Genomic DNA, 19,544 nt, shown 5'->3' with positions numbered 1-19,544 from the left:
AATGGTGTGTTTCCCGACAGCGACTGCCCTTCTGTTGGGATCAAAAGAAACAAACATTTGGGCGGACTGTCTGAAGGGGCTTCTCCGCTCCACATAAAAGGCCAATGCTCTCTTGCAGTCCAAGGTGTGCAACTGACGTTGCGCAGGGCGGGTATGAGGACGGAGAAAAAATGTTGGCAAGACAATTGACTGGTTCAGCTGGAACTCAGACACCACCTTCGGCAAGAACTTAGGGTGAGTGCGGAGGACTACTCTATTATGATGAAACTTAAAGGAGCATGCACTACCAAGGCTTGAAGCTCACTCACTCTACGAACTGAAGTAACAGCCACCAAGAAAATTACCTTCTAGGTCAAATACTTCAGATGGCAGGAATTCAGTGGCTCAAAAGGAGGCTTCATCAGCTGGGTGAGAACGACATTGAGATCCCATGACACTGGTGGAGGTTTGACAGGGGGCTTTGACAAAAGCAAACCTCTCATGAAGCGAACAACTAAAGGCTGTCCAGAGATTGGCTTACCTTCTACACGACAATGAAAAGCACTAATTACACTAAGATGAACTCTTACGGAGTTGGTCTTGAGACCAGACTCTGACAAGTGTAGAAGGTATTCAAGCAGGGTCTGTGTAGGACAAGAGCGATGATCTAGGGCCTTGCTATCACACTAGATGGCAAACCTCCTCCATTTGAAAAAGTAACACTTCTTTGTGGAATCTTTCCTGGAAGCAAGCAAAACCCCGGGAGACACCTTCAGAGAGACCCAAGGAAGAAAGTTCTAAGCTCTCAACATCATAAGTACATAAGTACATAAGTAGTGCCATACTGGGAAAGACCAAAGGTCCATCTAGCCCAGCATCCTGTCACCGACAGTGGCCAATCCAGGTCAAGGGCACCTGGCACGCTCCCCAAACGTAAAAACATTCCAGACAAGTTATACCTAAAAATGCGGAATTTTTCCAAGTCCATTTAATAGCGGTCTATGGACTTGTCCTTTAGGAATCTATCTAACCCCTTTTTAAACTCCGTCAAGCTAACCGCCCGTACCACGTTCTCCGGCAACGAATTCCAGAGTCTAATTACACGTTGGGTGAAGAAAAATTTTCTCCGATTCGTTTTAAATTTACCACACTGTAGCTTCAACTCATGCCCTCTAGTCCTATTATTTTTGGATAGCGTGAACAGTCGCTTCACATCCACCCGATCCATTCCACTCATTATTTTATACACTTCTATCATATCTCCCCTCAGCCGTCTCTTCTCCAAGCTGAAAAGCCCTAGGCTGTGAGAGCCAGAGACTGGAGGTTGGGATGCAGAAGCGCCCCCTCGTTCTGAGTAATGAGGGTTGGAAAACAGTCCAACCTCCACGGTTCTTCGGAGGACAACTCTAGAAGAAGAGGGAACCAAATCTGACGTGGCCAGAAGGGAGCAATCAGAATCTTGGTTCCGCAGTCTTGCTTGAGTTTCAGCAAAGTCTTCCCCACCAGAGGTATGGGAGGATATGAGTACAGAAGGCCCTTCCCCCAATGAAGGCGAAAGGCATCCGACGCTAGGCTGCCGTGGGCCTGAAGTCTGGAACAGAACTGAGGAACCTTGTGATTGATCTGAGTGGCAAAAAGATCCACCGAGGGGGTGCCCCACTTTCGGAAGATCTTGCGTACGACACTCGAATTGAGCGACCACTTGTGAGGTTGCATTATCCTGCTCAGTCTGTTGTTTACGCCTGCCATATATGTGGCTTGAAGAACCATGCCGTGACGGCGAGCCCAAAGCCACATCAGGGCGGCTTCCTGACACAGGGGGCAAGATCCGGTGCCCCCCTGCTTGTTGCAGACTTATACGGTCTGTGCCCTGAAGAAGACAGGTACAAATCAAGGTAGGGTATACACAAAAAGTAGCACATATGAGTTTATCTTGTTGGGCAGACTGGATGGACCATGCAGGTCTTTTTCTGCCGTCATGTACTATGTTACTATGATAGAATACATCGCAACCTGATTGTCTGTCTGAATTTGGATGATTTGAATGGACAGACGATCTCTGAAAGCCTTTAGAGCGTTCCAGACCGCTCATAACTCCAGGAGATTGATCTGAAGACCCTTTTCCTGGAGGGACCAAACTTCTTGAGTATGAAGCCCATCGACATGAGCTCCCCACCCCAGGAGGAATGCATCCGTTGTCAGCACTTTTTGTGACTGAGGAATTTGAAAGGGACGTCCCAAGGTCAAATTGGATCAAATTGTCCATCACTGAAGGGAATTGTGAAAAATCGGTGGACAGCTGGATTGCATCCTCTAGATCCCCTGCAGCTCGATACCACTGGGATGCGAAGGTCCATTGAACTGATCTCATGGGAAGACAGGCCATGGGTGTCATATGAACTGTGGAAGCCATATGACCTAGAAGTCTCAACATCTGCCGAGCTGTGATCTGCCTAGACGCTCTGGCCATGGAAACTAGAGACAGAAGATTGTCTGCTCTTGCCTCGGGTAGATAGGCGTGAGTTGTCTGAGTTCAGCAGAGCTCCTATGAATTCTGGTTTTTGAACTGGAAGAAGATGGGACCTTTGGTAATTTATAACAAACCCGAGTAGCTGCAGGAGTTCAATAGTCATCTGCATGGACTGTAGAGCTCCTGCCTCTGAGGTGTTCACCAGCCAATCGTCGAGATAAGAGAGCACATGCACTCCCAGTCTGCGTAGCAACGCTGCAACCTCTGTCAGGCATTTTGTAAAGACCCTAGGCGCAGACGGCAGACCAAAGGGCAGCACACAATACTGGAAGTGCTGCGCTCCCAGATGGAATCGAAGATATTTCCTGTGAGGTGGAAGTATCGGGATGTGTATATAAGCATCCTAAGTCCAGAGAGCATAGCCAATCGTTTTCCTGAATCATGGGAAGAAGGGTGCCCAGGGAAACCATCCTGAACTTCTCTCGGACCAGGAATTTGTTCAGGGCCCTTAGGTCTAGGATGGGACGCATCCCCCCTGTTTTCTTTTCCCCAAGGAAGTACCTGGAATAGAATCCCAGCACTTCTTGCCCTGGTGGAACGGGCTCAAACGCATTGGCGATGAGAAGGGCAAAGAGTTCCTCTGCAAGTACCTTCTTGTGCTGGAAGCTGAAGGACTGAGCTCCCGGTGGGCAATTTGGAGGTGTGGAGACCAAATTGAGGAAGTATCCTAGCCGGACTTTTTGAAGAACCCACTGATCGGAGGTTATGAGAGGCCACCGTTGGTGAAAAAATTTTAACCTCCCTCCGACCGGCAGATCATCCGGCACGGACACTTTTATGGCTGCTATGCTCAGCTGGAGACAGTCAAAAGCCCGTCCCTTGCTTTTGCTGGGGAGCCAAAGGGGCCTGCCTTGGTGCACGCTGTTGATGTGAACGAGCGCACTGGGGATGAGCCTGAGAAGGCTGATGAGGAGGAGGATTGTACCTACGCGTATTATAGGCATAGGAAGCATTCTTCCTTCCACGGAAAAATTGTCTACCAGTGGAGGTAGAGGCAGAAGGCGCCCGGTGGGAGAGATTGTCCATAGCGGTTTCCCGCTGCATGATCAACCACTTACTCGACCTTCTCACCAAAAATGTTATCCCCCCGGCAAGGGACATCCGCAATCCGCTGCTGGACTCGATTGTCCAGGTCAGAGGCTTGCGTCACTATACCTTGGGCAGTGGTTCTGGATGCAACATCAAAAGAATCGTAAGCACCCCTGGACAGGAATTTATGACATGCCTTCTGCTGCTTGACCACCACCTGAAAAGGCTTGGCCTGCTCTGGAGGGAGCTTATCAACCAAGTCCGCCAGTTACTTCACCGTGTTCCGCAAGTGAATGCTCGTGTAGAACTGGTAGGATTGAACCTTGGCCAGGAGCATAGAGGACTGGTAGGCCTTTCTCCGAAAAAAATCCAGGGTTCTAGATTCTCGTCCCGGGGGCGCTGAGGCAAAATCTCTAGAACTCCTGGCTCTCTTGATAGCGGAAATCACAACCATAGAGTCGTGAGGCAACTGCGACTTCATCAACTCAGATTCTCCATGAATCTGATATTGGGACGCAGCTTTTTGGGGGATGGTGGGATTACTTAGAGGTTTCACCCAGTTCCTTAGAAGTGTCTCCTTAAGGACACTATGCAAAGGAGCCATGGATGACTCCCTTAGGTGGCGAAGGATAGTCGAGGACCTCGAGCATCTCAGTCCTGGGCTCATCCTCAGATACCACAGGGAAAGCAATAGCCACTGACATTTCCCGGACAAATTAAGAGAAAGAAAGACTCTCCGGGGGAGAAAGCTTTCTTTCTGGAGAAGGAGTAGGATCAGAGGGAAGACCACAAGACTCCTCAGAAGAGAAATACCTGGGATCTTGCCCTTGATCCCATGAGGCATCCTCATCGGTATTGGACAAGAGTTAACTGCAGTCCAAAACAGGGCCCGTCTCGATGCCGAGGAACCATGTCCTTGATGGCGATGCCGAGAAGTCGACTCCCATGCCGGCGGCGATGAAGCTCCCTCCAGCGATGTCGACAAGGAGTCGACCTGGGTGGCAGCCGACGCCGATGCGACAGGCGGTACCGGCGTCAGAGACCTCACCACAGGCATAGAACCAGCTGCCGCTTCCATCGACAGAGCCGAGGGCGCAAGCACCCCCGGTACCGGAGTAGACTGACGCAGCAACACCTCCAGAAGACCTGGAAGAATGGCTCGGATGCGCTCGTCTGTCGACCAAGGCTGTAGGGTCGGTGCAGGAACCAGTGTCAGAACCAGTGGAGGTTGAGGTGGCGGTACCGGGCTGTCAGGAGACCGACGCACCAACACCTCCTGTATGGAAAGCGAGTGATCCTCCCGGCGTCAGCGCTTCACAGGTGCCGAATCCTTAGACGCCCTGGAGCTCCCGGTACCGTGCTGGAAGGAGATAGATGACGATGCTTCCTAGCCTTCGCTCGATGCACGTCATCGATACTCCTCGGTACCGACGAGGAGGACGTGGAATCCACACGCCTCCTCAGGGTGGGGTCACAATGGTCGGTCCCGGTGGGCCTGCACAGCAGGAGTCTTCGAGACAGGTGGAGACCCACTCAATGGCTCACTGCTCCCAGTGTGTGATGGTCTCCGGACATCCATTACCTGCACTCCTGAGCTCGATGCAATCCCTGGTGCTGACATAGACGTTGCCGACCTCGGTACCGCTGTCGACATCGAGGAACCGGACGAAGCTCCAAAAAGTTGGTCTCTAAGAGCTTGTCTCAACGCCTGGGTCTGGTTTTACAAGCTAAGACACAACTTACATGCGTCTGGGCAATGGTCGGGCCCAAGGCACTGAAGACACCACATCTGGGGGTCGGTACCTGAGATCGTCCTGTTGCATTGAGTACATTTCTTGAAACCGCTGGGAGTCCTTAATGACATGGACGGAAAAATAGTGGCGGCGAAGTCAAAATTCTTGATGATGCCAAAAGTAAAGGGCACAAAAATGAGTACTGCGTATGATGGAAGCAAAAGAAAACTTAAGAGGACAAAAAAAAAAAAAAACTAGAAAATAAGGGAATGTTTTTGTTTGTTTTTTTAATTTGAAGAAAACAAAGAATTCTAAAGAAAAGGGGACTAAGAAAACGGAGCAAAGCTCAAAAAACGAAGGCTCTTTCTTTGGGCCGAACGGAGAGAGACGAACAAGCAGCCACTCTCCAACCGCGGAAAAGAAAAAACTGAAGCGGGACTCTTGCGCGACGGGTGGGAAGATGGCCGCGCATGTGCGGTGTGCGTGCCTCACGCTCTGGAGGGCTCTGGCAAAGTTTTGCCTATTTTTGCTTGGGAAAAATTGCCGTTTTTGGGCCCAGTCGTGAGAACAAGCAGCCCGCTTCTCCTCGGAGAACCTGTTTTCCAAACAGTGACCAAGCCAAGTCACAAGTGCGTGACAGAAACCCAAACCCAAATCATGGCAACATTCCATACTACAAATCCCAGGGAAAGAAGTTGCTTCCCTTGTCTGCCTCAATAGTAGACTATGGACTTTTCCTCCAAAAAGGGAAAATTAGCTTCTTATCACGATAATTTTCTTTCCTTTAGTCATAGCAGATGAAGCCATTACCTATGGGTTGTGTCCATCAACCAGCAGGGGGAGATAGAGAGCACTCTTTTCACAGTGCCTCTTCAGTATTTGAAGCTTCCAAAGCAGTATGGCAAACCGCAATGGGAATAACATGAACTTTCCTCACAGCGAACGATGGCCCCTTAACAAGGGCAAGAACTCAAAAAGAGGAGGGAATGAACTCATCCTCCTGGAGGGAATAAACTCGTCCTCCACTTTGTATAAACGGAGGGAATACTTGCATCCTCCTGGAGGGAATAAACTCATCCTCCCAAAACATGAACTGGAGGAAATGAACTCATCCTCCTATAACTGTTACAAGAATCCTGAAGACTGTTTTCCGACTCCCCAAGGAAGGAATATAATTTCAGGAAACAAGAGCAGCACCTAAAATCAGAATCACTGCAATACAATCATACAGGGAGGGCTCATGGCTTCATCTGCTATGACTAAAGGAAAGAAAATTATCATGGTAAGAACCTAATTTTCCCTTCCTTGTCATCAAGCAGATGAAGCCATTACATATGGGATGTAACAAAGCAATCCCTAAATAGGGTGGGAACAAGCCACACCACGCGCTAGCACCTGTGCTCCAAAACGCGCATCCCTCCTGGCAGCCACATCCAGCCTGTAATGTCGGGCGAAAGAGAGCTTAGAAGCCCATGTTACAGCACTGCAAATCTCATGAAGAGATAGTGCTCCAGTTTCTGCCCAGGAAGAGGAAATCGCTCTTGTGGAATGGGCCTTAAAGGCTTCAGGCAGAGCCCAGCCAGACAGCAGATATGCTGAAAAGATAGCTTCTTTGAGCCAACGGGCAATAGTGGCTTTAGACGCTGAAGACCCTCTGCGAGGACCTGCAAACAGCACAAAAAGATGATCAGAGGTCCTGAAAGAATTTGTAATTCGTAGATACTGCAACAGAGTCCTGCGTACATCCAAAAGGTGCAACTGCCCAAATGAACCTGGAAACTCCTCCTCAACAAAGGAGGGAAGAAAAACAGGCTGGTTTAGGTGAAACGCTGAAACCACCTTAGGCATAAAGGAAGGCACGGTCCGAACCGTGACCACTGACTGAGAATTGCAGAAAAGTGTCTCTACAGGACAGCACCTGGAGCTCTGACACCCGTCTCGCCGAGGTAATGGCCACTAAAAAGACGGCCTTCAGTGTCAAATCTTTCTCTGAAGCACGCCGAAGCGGTTCAAAAGGAGCCCCCTGAAGGGCCTTCAATACTAACCCCAGGTTCCAAGCTGGACAACGTACCCGCACGGGAGGACGGAGCCGAAGCACCCCTCTAAGAAACCGTGCCACATCTGGATGAGCAGCTAAGGACACGCCTTCAACCTTGCCACGCAGGGAGGCCAATGCTGCCACTTGCACCCGCAGGGAATTAGAGGCCAAGCCTTTGTGTACACCATCCTGCAAAAAGTCCAGAATCGGCGAGACAGGAGCCCGCAATGGAGAAAGCGCTCATGACACACACCAGACTTCAAACTGGCGCCAAATCCTGACATAAGCCACGGAAGTGGAGCGCTTACGGGCCTGCAGGAGAGTGGAAATTACCTTGAGTAGCCTTTATCTCTCAATTGCGCCCTCGCAATCGCCATGCCATAAAACCAAAGCAGCAGGCGTCCTCCAGGGCCACCGGACCCTGTGACAACAGGTGCGGAACCAGAGGTAACGGAAAGGGAGCCTCCAACAGCATCTGTCGGAGGTCCGCATACCAAGGCCTCCTGGGCCAATCCGGGGCGATGAGCACCACTTCTCCTGGATGCAGCCGAATCCGCAGGAGCACTCGCCCTATCAAGGGCCACGGAGGGAACACATACAGCAAGCCCAGGGGCCAGGGTTGAGCCAAGGCATCCAACCCGGCAGCGCAAGGATCCCTCCGTCTGCTGAAGAAGCACGGGACTTTGGCATTGGAACTGGTCGCCATAAGATCCATCACTGGCTTGCCCCATTTGGCACATATCTGCAGGAATACATCGTCTGTTAGTTCTCACTCCGCTGGATCGATCTGATGCCTGCTTAGATAGTCGGCTTGCACGTTGCTCTGACCTGCAATGTGAGCTGCTGACAGGAACTGTAGATGCAGATCGGCCCAGTGGCAAATTTGTTCGGCCTGCGCGGCTAGAGCTCTGCACTGAGTGCCGCCTTGTCGATTTATGTAGGCCAAAGCTGTCGTGTTGTCAGACATCACTCGGACAGCCAATCCTTCCAGGGTCACTTGAAAGGCCAGAAGAGCCAGAAACACCACTTTCAACTCCAGGCAGTTGATAGACCACTCAGACTCGTCGGGCATCCACAGACCCTGGGCATGCTTCCCCTGGCAATGTGCGCCCCAGCCCTTCAGGCTGGCATCTGTCACCACTAGACATCAATCGGGGAACGCCAGCGGCATTCTCCGCCACAACATGCTGTCCAAGAGCCACCACGCCATACTGAGGCGGGCCGCAGGGAGCCAAGAAAGTCTGCACTGATAATCCTGAGATACTGGAGACCATCATTGAAGTAGAGAATACTGTAGAGCACTCAGGTGCGCTCTCGCCCATGGCACCACTTCCAAGTTGGCCGTCATCGATCCCAACTGCTGGACAATGTCCCAAGCTCACAGGCAGGGCATCCTCAGGAGCAGACAGACCTGATTCTGAAGCTTGCACCGCCTTTGTTCGGGAAGAAACACATAGCCCGAGGCTGCGTCGAACCTGGCCCCCAAATATTCTAGAGATTGCAAGGGGGTCAGGTAACATTTGGCCATATTGACGACCCAGCCTAGAGATTGAAGGACTGAAACCACTCTGGCTGTAGCTAGATGTTGCGTTCTCGAGGGCCTTGGTATCCTGTCAGGTCCTCGAGGCAGGACTGGAGTTCGTGAGCCCTTGGGCCACTGCCGAGGAGCGGCAGCAGCAGGCAAGACCACCTTGGAACTGGATACCCCGAAGAGCAGTACTGGAACTCTGGACTGGAGTAGTACAAGGCAGGCAACTAGAACAGACGAAACAGGAACAGCTTCACCTGCACTTAGCCACCGTTCCTCTGGAGTTGAGCTCCGAAGTGCAGGTGGCCGGCAGGACTTGCAGGATAAGGCAGGAACTGAAGATCCAGAGGACCCACCCTGGGTCTGGGATACACGAGGGAGACCAGACTAGGAACTAAACACAGACAGTGTGCTGCTGCACAGCCACTAGCAAGACCCAGAAGACAGACCAAGGAACACAAGGCATACAGAAGCCTAGCAGGAGCAAGGACTAGGGCAGCATACACACTAGGCAGAACGGGGATCCGGGAATACCCACAGGGTAAACCCTCTAGCTAGGTGGAGACAAGATACAGGAATAACCACCCAGGAAACACACACTAGCTAGACAGATACAGGATTCAGGATATACACTCAGGATATACAAGCAGGGTAGGCACACAGGCTAGGCAAGGCAGGGTAAAGAGAGCAAACCAGGAGAACAGGCCAGGGGTCTTGGGCTGGCAGCAGAGCAAACAGAGTAACTAGGAATAACATGCCAAGGGTCTTTGGGGCAGACAGGAGAACAGACAGAGTAAACCAGGACAAAGGCTTCACCCCAAACACAGGGTAAGCCAGGAACAGAGGCTTCACCCCAAACACAGGGTAAGCCAGGAACAGAGGCTTCACCCCAACTCAGGGTAAGCCAGGAAGGACTGCAGTCCACATACAGACAGTGGCAGGGAAGACCCCCCATGGAAGGACAACAGAGACACAGACACAGAAAGAAGTTGGGCTGGAACCCAGAGAGAGGCTAAGCAGTAGTGCAGACACTTACTATCCTGACCTGGCCTAAGAGCATAACACTTATGCAAAGGCCCTGACTGCAAGCACAGCACTTCCTTATGAAGGCTCTCACTGATGAGTCACCAGCAGTAGGACAGAAGCAGGAAGTACACTGACCCCAAAGAGAAGCTTGACACACACAGGAAGTGAGCCCACAGGAAAGACAAGCAGGAGCCATCTTGGAAGCTGGCACAGAGCCGGTGGCAGCCATCTTAGATGCTGGCTCCCTAGAGAGACATAGCCCACACAGGTGAGGTCTAGTGAAGCAATCAGGTTCATGCTGGAAGCAGCCAGCACACTAGGACAGAGACAAGACTAACACAAACACAGACAGAAGCCAGCAGAGCTGCTGACTCCCAGAAAGAAGGTAAGGCTGAGGGTGGTCACGGCCACAGATGTGACACTAGATGACTCTCTTTTTCTGGAGTCTGCACTGATGAGCCAGTCGTCTAGGTACGGGTGAACCCGGATACCCTCTCGCCTGAGAAAGACAGCTACTACCACCATTACCTTGGAGAAGGTTCGGCGAGCTGTGGCGAGGCCAAAAGGCAAGGCCCGAAACTGGAAATGTTTTCCCAACACCGCAAACCGCAGAAACTTCTGGTGCGGGGGCCAAATTAGTATGTGCAAGTAAGCTTCTTTCAGGTCAAGAGACGTGAGAAACTCTCCTGGCTGTACCGCCGCAATGACGGAGTGCAGGGTTTCCATGTGAAAATGCCGCACTCTTAAGGACTTGTTTAGCTCTTTTAAGTCCAGGATCGGGCGAAAAGACCCGCCTTTTCGTGGCACCACAAAGTAAATGGAGTAGAGGCCTAGACCTTGTTCGGCGGGAGGCACCGGGGTCACAGCCCCTATCTGGCACAGACTGTGCAGAGTCTCCTCTACCGCCGCCCGTTTGGCGGCAGAACCGCATCAGGACTCCACAAACACGTCTCTCACCGGGGCATCAAATTCTATTTGGTATCCGCCTCTGATCAGGTCCAAGACCCACTGATCTGCGGAGATTTTGGCCCACTCCTCGAAAAAAGAGGGAAAGTCTTCCTCTGATGACAGGAAACGAGGAGAGGGCCGGCGCACCATCATTGAGAGGGTCGCCCCTGAACTCCAGGCCTTGAACCGGCAGCTGCGGCATGTTTGTCCGAGCGAAAGGAGTTTCTCTGCTGAAAGCGGGAATTGAACCCAGCAGCACGCCCCGGGCGGTACCTTCTAGCTTCATGGAAGTTCTGTAAGAGGAGCGGACCGCCTGACCCTTAGAGGAAGGCTTCGGCCTATCTTCGGGCAAGCGTTGAGGTTTGGAATCCCCCAGGCCTTTAACAATGTTTTCCAGCTCCTCATCAAACAGGAGAAGGCCTTGAAAGGGCAACTTTACCAACCTTTGCTTAGAGGCCATGTACTCACCCAATGTCGTAGCCAAAGAGTGCGGCGAGCAACCACTGCTACAGCCAAAAAGGACAAGGCCGACTCCATCCGCAGAGCCACTTCAGATAAGGTCTCCGCTCCATCATCGGGCTGTTCCACTGCCTGCTGTAACCACGCCAGGCAGGCTCTAGCAGCATAACAACTGCATGCAGACGCCCGAACAGTGAGACCTGCCAAATCAAAGGACCGCTTCAGAGCTGAATCAAGCCTGCGGTCTTGAATATCCTTCAGGGCAACACCTCCTTCAACAGGGAGGGTAGTTCTCTTTGTCACAGCCGTGACCAGGGCCATCCACTTTAGGCACTGCAAAGCGAGCCAAATGTTCCTCACTCAGAGGGTATAATTGCCCCATAGCCCTGGCAACCTTCAAAGATCCCTCAGGGTCAGCCCATTGAGCCGAAATAAGCTCTTGGATGGAGTCATGCAAAGGAAAGGCTCGAGCAGGCTTTCTGGTACTAGCCATCCTTGGATTAACCGAGGAGGCTGTGCCACTCCCAGGATCTTCAATCAAGAGGGCATGTTAGGCATCTGAAATAAGCTCTGGCAGCTCCTCGCGATGGAAAATCCTCACCGCAGACGGATCATCAAGCTCCTGTGGCAATTCTGCACCCGACTCTGGCTACTCAGCCCAAGAAGTTCTGCCAGACCCCTCAGAATCCTCATAGCCCGACCGGGGGGGGGGGGGGGGGGGTGCGCCACACTCAGAAGGGCAATTAGCCCTTCTGCATTTATCAGGAGGATAAGAAACAGGCAAAGCCAACTCCAAAAGGCCAGGATCCACCGGGGGGGGGGGGGGGGGGGGGGGGGGGCAGGCAGAGGGTCCGAAGATCCCTTTGGAAGAGCTCTTTTAAGCATGTATGCCCTATGCAGCAATAAAACAAAATCAGGGGAGAAAACCGCTCCCTGACTGCCCGGATCCTGCCCAGGGCTATCAGCTCTATTATTAGCCTCACTCAGAGGGCCCCCCCCCCCCCCCCCCCCCCGGATTCAGGGCTCTCCGTTGCAACGGAGGCCGCGCCATGTGGAAAATCCAAAATGGCGTCCGCTGCCAGCACAGAGCGCGAAAGATCGCCGCTCACCATGCTCGGGCTGGCTCTACCGTCTGTACAGCACGAATTAAGATCCCTGCTGCTGATTTGCGCTTGCCACATTTACAACAGCGCTTTACAGTCTCCGCAGCCATTGCCGAAAACGGCGGTAAAATTAAAAAATGGCGGTTCGCGCCAAAAATGTCCCGATCGCGGGCCCACCCCGGAGGAGTCAGAAAACACTCTTACCTCACTGGACCGAGTATCACAGCTCCGGTCCTGCAGAAGAATCTCAAGAAAAAAAACCTCTTTTCCAAGATCGCTGTGCTAAAGTGCGACGCGACTTTAATTAACGCTGTGAGGAAAGCAGAGGCAAAAGAGGTAAATAAAAACACTCCGGAGGCTCAGATAAGTGGGAAAGGCAGGGAAAGGCAAACCAATGTGCCTGCATCCACTGAGTGGGAAAGGACAGGGAAAAGCAAGCTAATATGTCCACATCCACAGGGGCATGGGTAAGGCAGGGAAAGGGCTGACCTATGTGCCTTCAAAGTGAAGCTGCTATAGCCTCTAACACCCCGGCTAACAACTGGCAAGCCAGGAGCCAGCCCCAGGCAGATTTCTGATGCAGCTCGAAGCTGCTGCAGCCACCCTGCTTGGGAAGATAGAGAATACTGAAGAGGCAGTGGAGCTAGCTGGCCATGAGGCACTGAGAAAAGTTGAGTGCTCTCTATCTCCCCCTGCTGGTTGATGGACACAACCCATACGTAATGGCTTCATCCACTTGATGACAAGGAATTTGTCCAAACCTTTTTTAAACCCTGATACGCTAACTGCTGTTACAAGATCCCAATTCATGTCATCTAGTTCCACCACTTCCCTGTCTCTGGAAAAGGTTTGTTTGTAGATTAATACCTTTCAAATATTTGAATGTCTAATCTTATCACCCCTTTTTCTCCTTTCCTCCATGCTATACATGTTCAGGCCCTCAAGTCTCTCCTCATATCTTGACACAAACCCCATACCACTTTCATCGCTGTCTGAACTGCTTCAAGTCTTTTCACATCCTTAGCAAGATATGACCTCCACGTGGGGCCTCACCAACAACTCTGATGCCCCTGTACAAACACCTCCTTTCTTCTGCTGGTTATACCCATCTCTATGCAACCCAGCATCCTTTCATCTACTTACTGTCATGACAGCATTTTCAGAAAGCCAGGACAGGCCTCAAATTGTTTGACACTGGATAACAACAGTTCTAGCAAACAAAGCAAGACCAGTGGATTTTCCCACAAAAACTCAAATGTGTTAAACTTTTCTGCCTCAATTTCCCATCTAAATCACCTCTCACCCCAGCCAATAAGGTTTGAGAACCCACTATATATAAAGACTAACTGCAGACCTCACTGAAGAAAGCCACAACATGATGGGCTAAACATCAGTTTCACTTACAAGACTTGGACAACTGCAACAATCAAAGCAAGAATGTTTACCAATAGGCCTTTGCAAAAGGGAAATTAATTTGGATTTTGCTCATGCCTCTCTCAGTAGTTGAAGAGCAGATAAATTCAGGTGGAGTTGGTACTTCCCTGACCTTGTACGGCTTACAGTCTAAATTCGTACCTGAGACAATGGAGGGTTAAATGGCTTGCCCAAGATGACAGCAGCAGTGGGATCTGAACCTGGTTTCATAGGTTCTCAGCCCGCTCCAACCGGCTACTCCTCACTCCCTGCCTTTTCTACCTTCCTCCCTCCCTTTAATCCTAGAATAAAGAAATTCTAGGGTATCTGCCTCAAAAACGTTTCATGCATAGATTATAGAATACATGTTATGTTTAGTCACTAGTGGTGAACTTTAAAGTTTCTGTTGAGTGTGAGTATCAGCTGCAGTAGAATCGTGCTATAAAATCCTGAGTATCCTGCACTCAATTCCAAGACCGGTCATCCATATATTTGCTTTTCTCATTACAATTTGAGGTGGGAGAGAGCTATGAAGAATGGAGTATGAGAAAGGTACAACAGAAGAAGTGCTTTGTTTTTGGTTATTAGAGTTGGAGAAAGTAAGGAACAACAAGAATTCACAATGGAAGCATTTACACCTAAGTTTACTAAGTTGCACTATGGGCACGTTAGCATTTTTAATGCACATAAATGGGTTACGAGCATTTGCGCCCACAGAAATGTAAAGACGCGTTAGCGTTTAACGCTCCTTAAATTTAAAGGCGCATTAGCAACGATAACGCACTTTAGTAAACATACCCTTTAATTAGGTATAGTTACCTTTCACTTGCTGCTGTGATAGTCCACTGCGATGCTCAGCAAAGCTCTCCTGTGTAAGAACTGCCACGGAGCTCATGGTTGATTTCCCACCTACACACAATCCGGGTATGCAACTGAAAGAAAAAAAATCAGACATGAAACCAAAGAAAAATAAGCATGAACATTATTGTACCTGATGAGTATAACATCACCGTTCAGATGAGACCAGCAACCTTTTAGTTCTACCCACTTGTCTCCCTTTCAACCAAGCAGTAATCTAGTTGATGACCCAATAGAGCATAGTGAAAAGTAACACAAATAAATAAATAAATAAAAAAATTTAAAATCATACAGGCAGACTACCACACTTGCGCCAGACCCCTCTGATCATCTCATGTTGGTAAATGCAGGTGCTAGTGGCCTCTAGAGCCTGCAGTTACCTTTGATCATTGGGGCCTCTATGATTGTCTGTCTCTAATAGTGCCTATATTCCCACTCTCAGCCCTGCATCCGGTGAGACCTGTTCTACTGTAATCAGATCCTGAATGTCTGGATGCATCGGGAAGGCCTTAGAAGGACCTCTAAGCCTCCACATGACTGACGAAGATCAAACTGTTGACACCAAAGCAGAAAGCTTCTCAATGGAAATCACCGCCAGTACAGAGTTCCTCTTTATTTATTTGTTGCATTTGTATCCCACATTTCCCACCTTTTTGCAGGCTCAATGTGGCTTACAGTGTGCCGTAGTGGTGATCGCCATTTTCGGCATGAAAATATGGAATTTGATTAAATACATAAATGATAAAGTAACTTATAGAGTAAATTATATAATCAGATCATTTCTGGCGTGAGAGATTAGTTGAAGAAACATTAATGTTCATTATTACAGAGTGGTTTAAGCAATCAGGTATACAGAGTTCGGTTTTATCTAGTTCTGGAAGAGTATCATTGCTTGGTGATTAGGAAAGATCTTTGTGGTAAGCCTTCTTGAACAGGTTGGTTTTTTAGTAATTTTCAGAAGATTGTTAGGTTGTTTATGAAATAACCTCCATACTTTCGCATCATCCTCCTCCTCAGGAGGGAGCTTTCCCCCCTCTTTGAAAAGCTCCTTCAGTGATGGCTCCTTTGAAAAGGCAGAGGCCACAACAAATGAGGGATAGCAGACAGCTTCATCTGCCCACTCTTGGAAGTTTAATCAAGATCTCTTAGGAGCCGGAGGAACATTGGGGGAAAGAAACTGAAGCAGGCCTGTTGCAAGAAAAAAAAAAAAAAAAAAAAAACACTTTGGAGAAAACAAAGATCCGGATGAAGCTGGATGCTCTGTTGGGCCCAGAGGCTGTAAAATAGCGGCTGTGCTCTGCACTTGATCAGAGACGGTTGCTCACTACCAGCTGGCCCCGACAAAATAATGCCCATTCCCCTACATAAACTGCGCACTGGTCCTGCGGGAGAGCACGAAGACCCCAATCTAGTCGGATGCTGCACCAAGATATGCTGCTGCCAAATGTTTCCTCTGCATCCCGTGGGATTGCCACATTACACACACTGCAATGCCCTGCCGCTGGGCCAGCGGGTCCCACAGTGGGAACACCGCTCAACTGCCTCTGCATGAGTTTCCATTCAACCCCAACAGTAACAAGAGCAACACAACACAGTCCCAAGTGTGAGTCAGGATCCCTCCCCTGCACCAAGTAGATTTTGCAGCCCACGCCTCCCCAAGGGGTTCCGAAACAAACTTTAGTTGTATTACCATTGCTGGCTGCTCCCCCTATCTCAGACTCCACAACTCATACCCCAGATGAGAAAGGATCAGGATCAGAACAGATACTCTGTCCCACACTCTCCATTGGAACTGGAAGACCTTCTTATACGACTGCAGACTCAAACCACCAACAAAGATGGGGACCAGCTGACCAACTGGACCAGGAGCTGAAAAGTGTGTCCATCCACCTGCTGGAGATGGTACAAGCAGCTGGACTGGATACCAAGAGAATACAGCAGTTTGTTTGCTTTTCCAGATTAAAAAATAAGATAATATTCCTGGGTATCTTTGCAGTCTGCACTGGCTTCCCTTAAAATCCAGATTTTCCCAATTGCATGTATCAGAAATTAATTATCTTCAGAAACTGAAAACATTTGATATCTAAGTGTTTTATTTTGTTAATTTGAAGTTATTTTATTAACGTGTTTTCGTCAATGTACTGTGATTGATGTAATTCCCCATATACTGTGATTTGGCCCTCTTACGTTGTAAGCCACCCTTAGCCACCAGTTGGGATTTGTGCAGTGAATAATTTCTGCATTAGATTAGATATGAAGATGGCGCCTGCACACAGAGACCGAGTGGTTGGCTCAGTGGTTTTGCTGGGTGAATTCTATCTGGTAATGCTATGCCCCATACAAAAAGGAAAGGGGTCGTTAAGGATGTAATGCAGCCAGCCAGATCTTCATCTCCCACCCAACAAACTTTAGACCGCTACTCTACTCACCACCCACTTGTAGAACTCTAAGCTCTGTTGAGAGGCAGCAGAAAGGAGCTTCAGCATCTCTGGAGAATGATGCTGCGCTGTCACCACCGGCAACCGATGTCCCGCCCTATCCTGCCACCACCCAAGAGGGGAAGAAAGACCCTGCTGCGGCAGGTGAACCGCTACTCTACTCACAACCCACTTAGAGCTCTGTTGAAAGGCAGCAGGAAGAAGCTTTGGCACATCTGAGCACGACGCTATGCTGTCACCACCGGCAACCGATGTCCTGCCACCACCCGAGAAAGGAAGTTGGCCCCTGCTACGGCAGAAGGTGCTGAATTGGGATATAACAACGGCAGATCCCATAGAAGGCGTGGCAGTAAAGTAGATACCATCTGAGAAAGGATCTATCGTTTCTCCTTCAGTGGTGACACTGGACACTCTCTGGCAGGAGATAGAGAGGTTGAATCTGTCATGAAGTCGATCCAAGAAATGACAAACTTGGCTTCTAAAGTGAAACAACTATCCCAGGTAGTGGACAAATTAAAGCAGGATTCTTCTGAACATGCAGATGGTATTCAAATACAGGTATATTTCGTTAAAACACATTGCAACACTGGCAAAAGATAATGTGATTATACATCGGAAACTGGACCAGACTGAGAATTGATAGATTAAACCTTAGGATTCTGAACTTCCCTAAGCCTGCTTGGGTTTCCCCTCGAGTTGCTTAAAAAATACCTTAATGAAAATGTTTTAAAAATTTCTTCTGAACATATTCCTCCGTTTAGTAAAAGTTTATTTACCAGTGAAGAAAATTAAAAGGGAACTGCAACTATATGGACATTTAGTTCAGGATCAGAAGGAAGATAATCAAGATTTAAAGGACTTGTTTACAATATTAGAAGACTCACTTTCTGAAGTATCCAATAGAGCAACTTACTGGCTTCATTTGTATTTGAGAAGGATCTCAATGTTGTATTAAAGACTATTTTAAGAACTCTGAGAAGCTGTTCTGCAGTCAGAAAATATGGATCTACCCCATTACTAAAACTACGTAAGAAAGGAGAAAATCCTTTTTGGACATGAGAGACGCTGTTAAAGAAGGTAAAATTATGTATCATACCTGACAATTTTCTTTCCATTAATCATAGCTGATCAATCCATAGACTGGTGGGTTGTGTCCATCTACCAGCAGGTGGAGATAGAGAGCAATCCTTTTGCCTCCCTATATGTGGTCATGTGCTTCCGGAAACTCCTCAGTATGTCGATATCAAAGCTCCATCCGCAGGACTGAGCACTTAGAGAATTACACCCACAAAGGGACACTCTGCCCAGCTCACTACCGCCGAAACGGGGGAGGGGAATTAACCCAGCTCATCCCCACACAAGTGGGGGAGGGGAATCCGTCCAGCTCATCCCCGCGGAGCGGGGGAGGGACACCACCCCGCCGATGCGGGGGGATCTGGCTTATCCTGCAACCGCAACCGCGGGAGGAGCTGACTGACCCTAACACCGCCGAAGCGGGAGGGGTACAAAGCTGCCCTACAGCCGCACGAAGCGGGAGGGAGCACCGGCAGAATTTAGGTCTCAATCCAGCCCCGTAAAACGGAGGGGAGAGGAATGCAGCAGCTCACTGTAACACAAAATCGTCTCAACTCCTGAAGAATCCAATTGAAAAACCTTGAACACGAAGTCCTCCTGAACAGGAACTGAAGACTAAACTTGAACCTGAAATGCAACCAGAATATAAACAATACAGATATCTGGGAGGGGCTATGGATTGATCAGCTATGATTAATGGAAAGAAAATTATCAGGTATGATACATAATTTTACCTTCCACATCATCATGCTGATCAATCCATAGACTGGTGGGATGTACCGAAGCAGTACTCACCCAGGGCGGGACATAGAAATCCCTGACCGCAACACTGAAGCTCCAAACCGGGCCTCCGCCCGAGCAGCCACGGTCAAGCAGTAATGCCTAGAGAAGGTATGAGCCGATGCCCAAGTTGCTGCCTTGCAAATCTCTTCCAAGGAGACGGACCCGGCCTCTGCCATCAAGGCCGCCTCAGCTCTAGTGGAGTGAGCCTTCAGCCGGATAGGCGGCACCTTCCCCGCGGCCACATAAGCCGCTGCAATGGCTTCCTTGACCCATCTTGCCACTGTAGGCTTAGCAGCCTGCAGACCCTTACGAGGACCTGCAAACAGGACAAACAGATGATCCGACTTCCGGAAATCATTGGTCACTTCCAAGTATCTGATGATGACTCGTCTCACATCTAGATATTTGAGAGCAGAGTACTCCTCCCTACGAAAGGATGGGAGACAGAGCTGCTGATTCACATGGAAGCGAGAAACAATCTTGGGCAGGAAGGAAGGCACTCCGTGAATAGACACTCCTGCCTCAGTGAACTGCAGAAAGGGCTCTCGACATGATAGCGCCTGGAGCTCGGAAACTCTTCTGGCTGAAGTGATAGCCACCAAAAA

The 19,544-nt window shown here is 49.6% G+C and overlaps 1 protein-coding gene across 1 annotated transcript in view; it reads right to left on the bottom strand.

Moving 5' to 3' along the window:
• Positions 1 to 19,544, bottom strand: part of HDLBP (high density lipoprotein binding protein) — a gene marked incomplete in the record, with an annotated part of 521,467 nt that overhangs the window by 401,545 nt on the left and 100,378 nt on the right. The window contains 1 exon segment of the mRNA XM_030216982.1: positions 14,606 to 14,718. Within this exon segment, the coding sequence (XP_030072842.1) occupies positions 14,606 to 14,681 (76 nt within the window).

This window comes from Microcaecilia unicolor, chromosome 10 (genome assembly GCF_901765095.1).
Source record: "Microcaecilia unicolor chromosome 10, aMicUni1.1, whole genome shotgun sequence".
NCBI classification, from domain to species: Eukaryota; Metazoa; Chordata; class Amphibia; order Gymnophiona; family Siphonopidae; genus Microcaecilia; species Microcaecilia unicolor.
Note: the sequence above shows the minus strand (reverse complement) of the source record. Positions and strands in the feature narration are given on the sequence as shown.